Consider the following 10,891-nt stretch of genomic DNA (forward strand, 5'->3'; position numbering starts at 1 on the left):
GTGGCCCACCCCTCCCTAACGGGCCACAGATTTTTAGGCCCCAAGCTTATTTGATAAATGGTGAATACGATTACTCGCTTCTCCCGGGAATGCAACACACGTCAACTTCCAAGAAACGACTTCATGGCCGTCCTAGTATCTCATTTTTATTTTTATTTTTCATTTAATGACTACGAATGTTATACATGGAGATTGGAGAAGCCAACAATAGGCACCTTTTGATAATTGTTATATAATTGAATTGGCAAGTCAATTCAACGGCCACCTAAAACCCTGGCTCAAGTCCAATCATGTCTTAAAAATATAGTTTACACTCAAACAGATCAATTTTTTATTTTGTTTTTTTTCGTGTTTGGCCCAAAGGTGAGCAAGGTAATTAGCACTAGAATCCTCTCCAGGTGTTATCATGAGATTCTCATACTACCTTGGAAAATTTGGTATGAATTATTGATTTTTTCTTCTTTTTTTATGACCCGAGGAACCCGCGCACCGTACCAACACGAACAGCCCGATAGGCCCGGTGTAACGAGAGGTAAACCCTGGGGCGATGCTAGCGAAGGACCACCACCCCGACGTCGCACTTAAGATCCCGTGCAGTCAGCGGGATTCGAACTCCTCTCCTCTAGCAAATGATCATGAGAGCACTTATCCAACTGGGCCACTGCAGGCGGTGGTAATTATTGATTTTTTTCATCATCTACTACCTGGAAAATTTGGAAAATTTTGGGTGTGAGAGCCTGTTCTATTAAGATATTAATTAACAATTATAAACCACTTCACATGAGATATAGTGCAATTACACAATATGATGTGAGGGTTTTTAGTTTGCTCACAACGTGAACAAAAAACGTCATATCGTGAAAGCACATAACTTATAATGGGGAAAAAAAAACAACCTTTTCATCACTAGATCAAGCACCATAAACCTGAATAAATAAAGAAAAAGCAACCTTAGTTGTCTAAGTTGTGCTTTCTGGATAGAGTGCTAAGGTTACTGGGCCTGGAGTAGACTTCGGTTGTATTGAATGGGTTTGAAGAAAAGTGTACGACGACACTAGAGCGATTTGCTGGACCGGTCCCATACAAGAAATAATGGGCCATCGGATTTCAATCCGAAAGATCTCACCCAAAATTGGAATCGATCGATTTTGAAAAAAGTGGCCGGGCGGTCACATTAAAAACAAAACCGATTAAAGACAAAATTGCGAGTTTCAACTTTCAACAATTGATTTAAGAATAAAAATAAGGATAATGGCAAATTTTAGATTGTTTTCTCTTTCAATCTGGCGATGGCCGGGATCAATTGATATAAGAATACACCTCGACTGTCCGCTGGTGAGTGGGTGAGTGTCGGCTCGGGGAACTGCGAATTTTCAGCACTTGGAACTCGGAAGGAAGCCGCGGGGGATCACGGAGCAGAGCGGCGATGGCGATGGCGATGGGGATGGCCGGAGCGGCAGTTCGATCCGCGCGGCATCGCACGGGTGGCTCCATCCGACACTTGCCTTCCATGCGCGCCTCCTCTCCTCCCCTCTCCCGCCAGGCACGCCCTCCCCTCCCTCTCTCCTACTCCTACTCCTATATTTTACTGCTCGGCCTTTGGAATCAATCGCCGCGCTTCACCGATTGCTCTCTCTGCTCTGAGTCTCGAACCGTCGTCCTCTCTCCTTTCCCGGTCTCCGTCGGTCGGTCGGTCGGTCGTCGCCGCTGCTGTATTCACTCTCCCTTCCCTTCTTCTCCGTTTCGGGCGATGCCTCGCGGTTTGAATCCCCCACAAATGTCGCTATCGATGCTCGCGATTGTTCGCTTCACGTTTGTACCGTCAGCCGCCTGTGATGCGGAGCACCTTCTCTAGATCGCGCTCTTTTGACTTTTTCCCCATTTTCATTAGCATCTCCGGTCTGCGTCCCTACTTTCTTCTGAATGCCGCTTGAGGAGCTGGTTTGTCTTTTGACAAAGGATTCTCTGTTGCGCTACGTGTTTATAGCTACGGAGTGGAAATAAACCACCACTTGAGAAACGAGGGAACTCGTCAGCATTACGTTTCGAGGAGCTTGAAAATTAACTGGTTCATAATTTCTCGTTTCCATCCGATTTTGACTGCTCATCGAGTAATCGCACGCGTTTCCTTTGCATTCAGATTACCATGGATGCCCAGAGTCTCGCTGGTAGGTTGAAAGCTTCTGGCCTATTACGGAGTCAGGGGCTTGTTGGAGGAAAATGGGTTGATGCATATGACGGCAATACTATCAAGGTATCGCGCTACAAGTCACACTTGTCTTCCCAATATTTTCTTTGGTAATTATTCGAATTTATACGAGTAATCGATATACGCTGGCTTGTAAGACTATCCTACGGAAGTCATAACTATTACTTGTGGCTCAATATCATTCCTGAGTTATTTCGTGGCAGGTGCACAATCCAGCAACCGGTGAAGTTATTACAGAAGTACCCTGCATGGGCTCACGAGAGACAAAAGACGCAATATCTTCCGCCTATGACGCATTCCAATGTAAGGGGTTCTTCAGAAGGTGATCTTTGTGATGTTCTAGGAAAAAGAGCTCTAAAAGGGTATCGTTTGTCTTATGACAAGTTGTCAGATATTGGATTCTAGAAATCCCTGTACAGCGTTACTGACTCTTCGGGAAATTAATTTCTTTGCAGCTCATTTTTCGGTTCAGACAATCTAAATAAATTGGAAAGATCACTCAAGACTTTGCCGCTAAATTTATCCGGTTTAAATATGTCTGGCATTAAGTTTCGAGCTGCAACTTGATTTGGTTTTGTCAGCTTTTGCTGCAGCATGCTTCCATAAGTTTAATTATTAAGGCTTTGTGATGTTGGTCTTTGCTTGCGCAGCTTGGAGCAAAGTGACTGCGGCCGAGAGGAGCAGACATCTGAGAAAATGGTACATTCCCTCTTTTTATCGCGTGTGCTCATGCGTGTCTATGTGATTTGCTGCCTTTGGTCAGCAGACTTTTAATATAGCAGACACTTAATTAAAAGGAGAAATTATGAAGAATAGTGATTATTTCTGTATAAAAAGAGTTTACAACAATGTCATGTTGGACAAATCAATATCTGAGAACATGAATGATGTATTGAAAAATCCTAAGCTCACGTAAGGCTTCCTTCTTTTGAAACCCAGTAACTTGGACTGGATCGTATAACTCAACTCATATCATCATAATACGTGGCCATAGAGAATAAGTACTTTGGAGACCTAAGGAATTGTGTTTTTGGTACAACTCTTTGCAAAAGCTGCACTTGTGAAAAGGCATGATGTGCTATGGCTTCTTTAAGATGTTTGATAAACATCTCACAACTGAAACATCTCTAAGCCGCAGCATTCCACAGCAATTTTTTGCTGCCTTGCGCGGTTTCAGCTTTCAAGGTGTCCAAACTTCGAAATACATGTTGCCAAACATGTGAGCTATGTCATATCATAAAATAGACGCACCACAACTGTGATAGGGTCACCTCTGTACCAAACGGACTTTCTACTAGAGGAATAATCACATGTTTTGCCTACAAGTTCACAATCAAGGTTTTATAGCTTGATGTAGCCTTCATCTTGGGAGCAAGAATGATCTTTTGTAAGTCTTTTCTATTTGACACGCTGTTATCATGTATGTCAAGGTATGATTTGCTAATCTCCCACAAGGAAGAGTTGGGACAATTGATAACTTTAGAGCAAGGGAAACCATTGAACGAGGCCATTGGAGAGGTATATGCTGCGGACTTTTACAAAATGGAGATTTAAGCGATAAACTCTACCATCAGCATATTGAATGTTAATGTAACTTTGTTTGACAAATGAGACAGGTTGGCTATGGGGCAAGTTTTATTGAGTACTTCTCCGAGGAGGCAAAACGTGTATATGGAGATATCATTCCGGCACCACTAGCCGATCGTCGGTTGTTTGTGTTGAAGCAGGTACTGATATATCTAATTATCTTTTGTATGACTTGCCAGACGAAAATAATTATCATCGTATCAATATGTAGAAGTATGCATATACATTATTTTCATTGTTGACTTTTACTATGTGGGTTCCATTTTGAATTTAAGGGAAATCATGCTTTTTGTTGATGATCTGCAGCCTGTCGGTGTTGTTGGTGCAATTACTCCATGGAACTTTCCATTGGCTATGATTACTCGAAAGGTATGTCCCTTATAGATTTATTTGGTGCAAAATTTTCTTCCTAGTACATAGCTTGAATCGGCTATGTCTAAGAGAAGTGAATAACTAAGGACATGGTCATCCTCAAGGATGTTTCTTGATCGTATCAGGTTGGCCCAGCTCTTGCTTGTGGCTGTACAGTTGTTATAAAGCCCTCGGAGCTTACACCTCTTACAGCTCTAGCCGCAGCTGAGCTTTCCCTTCAGGCTGGAATACCACCGGTAACTGGCATTTGTATTATACTGAACTGAATTAACATTTAAGAATTACATATCCCATGTATAGACACAAATTTATATCTCAATGTCATGCATATTCTTCTTCCATTCAGTACACCATATTAGAGAAGCTTGAAGATGAATAGCGAATTCGATTGAACTAGAACCCTAGCAGTTAATTTATAGTTTCACTGTTAAGCCAAGTAATGCTGCATGCTTATTATGGTATGCTGGTGATAAGAAGTGTCGTCAGTGACTTTTACTGCATAACGGTTGTTCACCATAAGGCTTTGCATAGTTTGCATCTTATTGATGGAAGAAGGTACTGCTTCATTTCTTCTTCATTGTTTGATTTCTGTGGGCTGCTTAAATACCCAATTAAGCTATGGCAGTATAAAGGCAATATTTGTCAGCGAATACGACCAAGTCATGTCTAGTTCTTGGTATTACTGTGTTTTTATAAGGGATCTGCGTGTCTGACTGTTTCTTGTCACTGTTGAACTGAATGAATCTTTTTTTCTTGTTTTTTCCCAATTTTCCCATCATTTAGGGTGTTGTTAATGTAGTTATGGGGAAGGCTTCTGATATAGGAGATTCTCTACTGGAAAGCTCTCAGGTCCTCCCCAACTCCTGTACTCATTAAGAATGTGACTTCTGATGTCAATCCCAAGTGACATACTATGGTACAGACTTAAAGAAACCTTTGTCATTCTTTTCAGGTCAGGAAAATTACATTTACTGGCTCAACAGCTGTTGGGAAAAAGTTGATGGCTGGTGCAGCTGCAACGGTCAAGAAGGTGTTTACAAGCTTTCATGTGACTGCCTATGCATAAGTTTAGTGGAGTGCTTCTAACATGCTTTGATTCCACTTTGTAGTTATCTCTAGAGCTTGGCGGGAATGCACCATGCATAGTGTTTGACGATGCAGATGTGGATGTCGCTGTAAAAGGAACTGTATGTTAGTGAAGTATTAGATTACTATAGTTTTGATCTCCATATTATGCTGATTATTTGTTAGTTCTTTCAGGGGCATAAATGACCCTGCTAAGGATGGGCATGACTGATGTACAACTTTTCCCCCTTAAACTAATGCTTTCACTTCGTGCAGCTTGCTGCAAAGTTTCGCAACAGCGGTCAGACCTGTGTTTGTGCGAACAGAGTCATTGTACAAGAAGGTACTGTAACAACATACGGCAATTATCACCTGATGCATGGTGTCTATTAGTTGACTGAATGAAAGACATCTAGAAATTAATCTGCAGCAAATTGTAGTGTGGGATATCTTATTTAGATTTACCTAGCTGAAGCAACAGATCCTCGATTTCCAATCTAACTGCTTTTATAACGACAACTGAAGCTCCTGATGAGATTTTGGTACCACTTCCCTGGTAGAATATTAGGTCAACTTCAATTTTTCTTGCAGGCATATATGAAAAATTTGCTACTGCATTTTCCAATGCCGTTCAGAATCTGCAAGTTGGCAATGGCTTTAGTGAAGGCGTTGCTCAGGTAGACACACTTCCACTCTTAATCTTTCAAACTACCATCTTTTACCCCAGGTTACCTTTCCATGTGCCTAATTACTAGAACACACTATTTAGACTATTGATTGGATATGAGTGCTGCTTAGATTGGAGATGATATGCTCCTTGTTTAATCGTATGAAATGTCTTCTCACCAGTAAATAGATTTCAAGTGTCTTTTCATGATGTCAAGTCAGTAGGTAATTTTGAAATAATAGTTGTCATCCTTTTCTTAACAGGGTCCTCTAATCAATGAAGCTGCGCTACACAAGGTCTGCTGTCCTGCTTCATATGCAAATATGCATCCAATTGATGTCAGTAAGCCTCATTTAACAGACAACTCACATGCCACTTCTTTCCTTTTGTGGCCTTGCAGGTTGAATCATTTGTTGAAGATGCTATACACAAGGTTCTTTTCGACTCTCTTTTGATAGTTGATTGCAGAGTTGCAGGTATGATTGATTTAAAACCATGACCATGAGCATACAAATTGAATAGAAATGGCATTTCATTCAAGGTTTCTTTCTGATGAATCTCCTCCTTTTAGTGCCATATGCACTTAAAAGTACATTCTTCTTGATCTTGACGAAGATAGTTTTCAAAAAATACTTCCTGGACATTGTAGTAGTTTCATTACAGAAACCAGTGTCCATTCGTCAAGTGCAGATGGCTTCCTATTTCTTGCATCTGCCGTGTCCTTGAGCCAAAATTACTGTCAATTGGTGAGTAATGAGGTGCATCTAGTGTCCACCAAAATTTCCAGAGTTTTCTTTCTTTGTCTAATTCAACTTTAACTATTTAACAAGATGATTCTCTACTAGGGGTGGCAATTTGTCCTTGTCTTGTGTCGACATAAGGGTATGCTATAAAACAGGTCAACCTGAACACGATACGATTAGCTGATCATGTTGACCTTCGTGACATGGTCATGACCCCAAGATTAACGGTTGACATGATGCGGCCCATGTACCAGATTATATAATGGGTTGGCTGGTCGACACAATTGCATGACTCGCTAGGACTCGAAATCAATCTACCAAACACAAGCTTGACACGAAAATTCCTCAATCTTTTGTAAAATCTACCTACAAATTGCAATGATCTGTCAACAGAACATCATCAAATCAAATTAAATGATAATGAAATATTATAGTTATAAAATCTCCATGGGGAATGATATGAAAGAATAGTCTCTTAGTAAATTGTGTCTAATCTCATTAATTTAAATGGGCTGTGTAGGTCAATTTCGTCGTTTCTGGTGGGTTGGACACAAACACAACACAATTACTGAAGTGTCTTGAGGGTTGACACAAAATGGACCCGAACACAATTAACCTCAACCCAAACCTTCTATTTCATGTCAAGTTATTGTTTTCATGTCAGAAAATGTTGCCCCTTTTTTATTTTTTTGGTCGGAATTGTTACCTCTTTTTACCACCCTCAATTTGGGTTGTATTTCTTGGATAGGTTAGATCAATCCGATCATTAACCGGAGGTCACCTATGTTTAGAACATGTCCAGGATCTATGGCATGGTTTCTCAGAGTACCATGTATATGAAATAAAAAGTTCAGGAAACTCCCTGTTTGACTGTTTTGCTTTGATTGTTGGATACTTATGATTTGAGCACCTAGGGGAAAAGATGTTGAAGCTATAACTTATGCCCAAGAAAAGAAGATGAAGCAGTAGAATGTCGATGTCGTTAACAGAACTGTTCTATTTAATGAGTAAGCTTAAACAACATTATCATTATGAATTGGCACAAAGGCTTGTTGAGCTGCCTGACTTTAATCATAATAGAAAAGAAAGATTGGAAAACGAAACTCAGGATTGGTGATAGAAGGAATAAAATTAAGTTGAACCACTGGAATGTATGTTCTGTAATATACTAAACCTTTGATTTTAATGGTACACTAACTGGCACTTCTAAAGAAGATGAAGTGATAGAATGTTGATGTCGTTAACTGGAACCGTTCTGTTTAATGAGCATTGATTTTGAGCGAATGATACTATTTTGTGGCTCTAGTATGATAAATTCAACAATCTTATTCATAAGGCACGACCCTCAGCAGTCTTGAATTGTCATTTATATAGTCTTAGGCTTATCTTGTGCCTCCTTAAAAGGTGGTTCATGGCATAGTATAACTTCTTGCATTGATTTTAGCACTGAGGGGAAAAGACATTGAAGCTATAACTCCCAAGATAAGAAGATGAAGTGATAGAATGTCGATGTCATTAACTGGAACCGTTCTGTCTAATGAGTAATCTTAAACAAAATCATCATGACAGAATTGGCACATAGGCTCGTTGATCCGTCTGACTTTGATCATAAAAGAGAAGAAAGATTAGAAAACAAACTCAGGATTGGTGGTAGAGGAAACAAAATTAAGTTGAACCACTGGAATGTATGTTCTATAATATACTGAACATTTAATTTTAGTGGTAGAGTAACTTGGTACTTTTAACGTATGCAGAAAGAGGAGTTATGGTAGTTATTGTGCATGTAGTTGAGCAGGCATTGGTATTAGTATTGATTTTGAGCAAACGATACTATCTTGTGGCTCTAGTTTGATAAATGCAATAATCTTATTCGTAAGGCACGTTATTCAGTAGTCTTGAATTGTCATTCATGTAGTGTTTGGCTTATCTTGTGCCTCCTTAAAAGGTGTTTCATGGCATAGAATAACTTCTTGCATGTTATCATGGCTAATGAAGGGAGCCAAAATCCTTCTTGGAGGCAGAAGACACAGCCTGGGAAGGACCTTTTATGAGCCTACAGTTATGGGTGATGTAAAAAGCGATATGCTTATTTCAAGGTAAACTTTTTAGCCGACTCAATCTCATCTCAGAATAACTGTTGCAAGCATGAGATATTAGGCATTGCGCACAAACTGTACATATAAATATATTTGGCATGATAGTTGCGAGTTACGGAAGACAGATATCTCTCGTCTGCAGTTTCTTCTGAATGGTTAGTGTGAGATTTTATGGGACAATCACTAACTATTTTAAAAGCTTAAGTTGTTACATGAATGTGTGACTTATTAGTTAAATATTCGAACACTCTTCCTCACGTTTAGTTTAGTCATTTGTCTAGTATTGGGCATTGAAATATTTAATTGGGGAGGCAAATGGGTCTTTAAAAAGATTTGAACTAAGAGCAAATGGGTCTTGAAAAGATTTGAATTGAGAACCTCTAGCTGTGATATTATGTGAGATTTCGTAAGACTATTGCCAATTGTTGTAAAAGCTTAAGTTGTTAGATGAAGGCATAGTTTATTATTTAAATATTCTAACAGTTAGCAGTACTATCTCTTCACCATATAGTTCTCATGGGAAAGCAAGGTGGGCAACTCTTCTAACAGTATCAACCAAAGTGAAAACTTAGGAAGCAAATATAGTTTATGTCCATCCTTATTAGCCAAAGTTAGGCTGCAGAACTTGATGATTGTACATTGTTGCTGCTGTTCTATCTTGTTATAGAAAGAGAAACAATCAATTGACGAACGCTCGATGAGCAAATATGGGAATCCCAATCCCTTAAGAAGCTTAAGTGCTTCAGATCCTTTGTGGACTTCTGAGACAAGCCGGCAGTATTTGGCCTTGAGAATGATTTGCCCAGAGGCTCCTTTGGAATCCCAGTGCTTAGCTCATTGTCACTTTTTGCTAAATATGTCATGCATATAGTATATTATTTTACATTTATCTAGTACCCCGTTGGCCTATTTCAAAAGGATGTTGATGAGTCTTGTTTTTCCTTTTCCTTCTGCAAGTTTTGTAAGCTTGGCAATGATTTGCCTTTTAATAGTTGCCTAAGACTGTTCTAGACCTTCCATGCTAGTATTTAAGCATTGTCTCTTTCTCAGAGAGGAAGTATTTGGGCCAGTAGCTCCGCTTTTGCGTTTTCGAACTGAGGAAGAAGCTATCCGCATGGCCAATGACACCAATGCAGGTCTTTCTTTGACTTGCAGTAATATCTATGATTTAATTTCGTATGCCAAAGAGAATTGAAATGAATGGCATTTGGTTTTCTTATTTTGCCTCGGTTGTGCATCAGATGAATCTGCAGTAATCTGTGTGAAAGTAGACAACAATAAATTACTTGTAAATACTGACAATCTCTCTCTCTCATGTACGTGTCAAAGGTCTGGCTGCTTACATTTTCACCAGCAATGTTCAACGTACATGGCGTGTCACCGAGGCCCTTGAATATGGTATAGTAGGGGTTAATGAAGGAATAATCTCAACAGAGGTCAGTATCATTCTGTCTCCTCCATTTAGCATTTGACAGAGAAGATGGTTTACCTGTCCAGTTACCTGGTTGGCTTTAGGTGGCTCCTTTTGGTGGCGTCAAGCAGTCTGGACTTGGACGGGAAGGTTCAAAGTATGGAATTGATGAATATCTGGAGGTGAGTATCCGTGAATGCTGATACATAGTTATGGGTGCTAGCGATAATCTTGACTTAGCTTGCTGATTTAATTTTCTGCTCTGACGCAATAATTTAGCCGTGTTTGCCTCCTGTCTCTCGTCATGTTCCTTGTGCTTGCTGAACTTTTGTGTTGCATTTTGCCCTGTTCTCCAAATTCCTATTACTCTGCCTTAGTTAAAATGTTCCTTCATGGTTGCAGCTAAAATATGTGTGCCTTGGAAACATGGCACACTGACTGATAAGCAAGGTCTTGGAATGGACTATTGGTCATCCTACGTCCAGGAGCATAGAGGGGCCTCCTTCCGTGCATCTGATACTTCACATGCTTCCAGTGAGTCGCCGCCCCTTTTGAAGAGAGCATGAGGACGACTGCAGCATCAAGGCTTTGTATCTTCTTGTGTATGTATATGAATAAGGACAGATGGCCATCTCCATTCCATAGCAGAGCAAAAATTCCAGAAATCTCATGTCTTTTTCTTGGCAAGACCGGAATCTTATGCTCTAGTTCTTCTCCTTTAATTGCAAATTATTTTCCATA

At 40.0% G+C, this 10,891-nt stretch overlaps 1 protein-coding gene across 1 annotated transcript; it reads left to right on the forward strand.

Moving 5' to 3' along the window:
- Positions 1–1,299: 1,299 nt before the first annotated feature.
- On the forward strand, positions 1,300–10,891 carry LOC104451041 (succinate-semialdehyde dehydrogenase, mitochondrial). The gene is made up of 20 exons (XM_010065792.3): positions 1,300–1,543; positions 2,141–2,254; positions 2,413–2,512; positions 2,860–2,908; positions 3,640–3,727; positions 3,826–3,936; positions 4,103–4,165; positions 4,294–4,404; positions 4,952–5,017; positions 5,121–5,198; positions 5,278–5,355; positions 5,510–5,576; positions 5,825–5,910; positions 6,164–6,196; positions 6,301–6,333; positions 8,639–8,739; positions 9,790–9,875; positions 10,069–10,175; positions 10,255–10,332; positions 10,553–10,891. The coding sequence occupies exons 1-20, from the start codon at positions 1,427–1,429 to the stop codon at positions 10,586–10,588; spliced, it is 1,602 nt and encodes a 533-aa protein (XP_010064094.1). The 5' UTR covers positions 1,300–1,426; the 3' UTR covers positions 10,589–10,891.

The sequence above is a fragment of the Eucalyptus grandis genome, chromosome 6 (assembly GCF_016545825.1).
Source record: "Eucalyptus grandis isolate ANBG69807.140 chromosome 6, ASM1654582v1, whole genome shotgun sequence".
In the NCBI taxonomy this organism is placed as follows: Eukaryota; Viridiplantae; Streptophyta; class Magnoliopsida; order Myrtales; family Myrtaceae; genus Eucalyptus; species Eucalyptus grandis.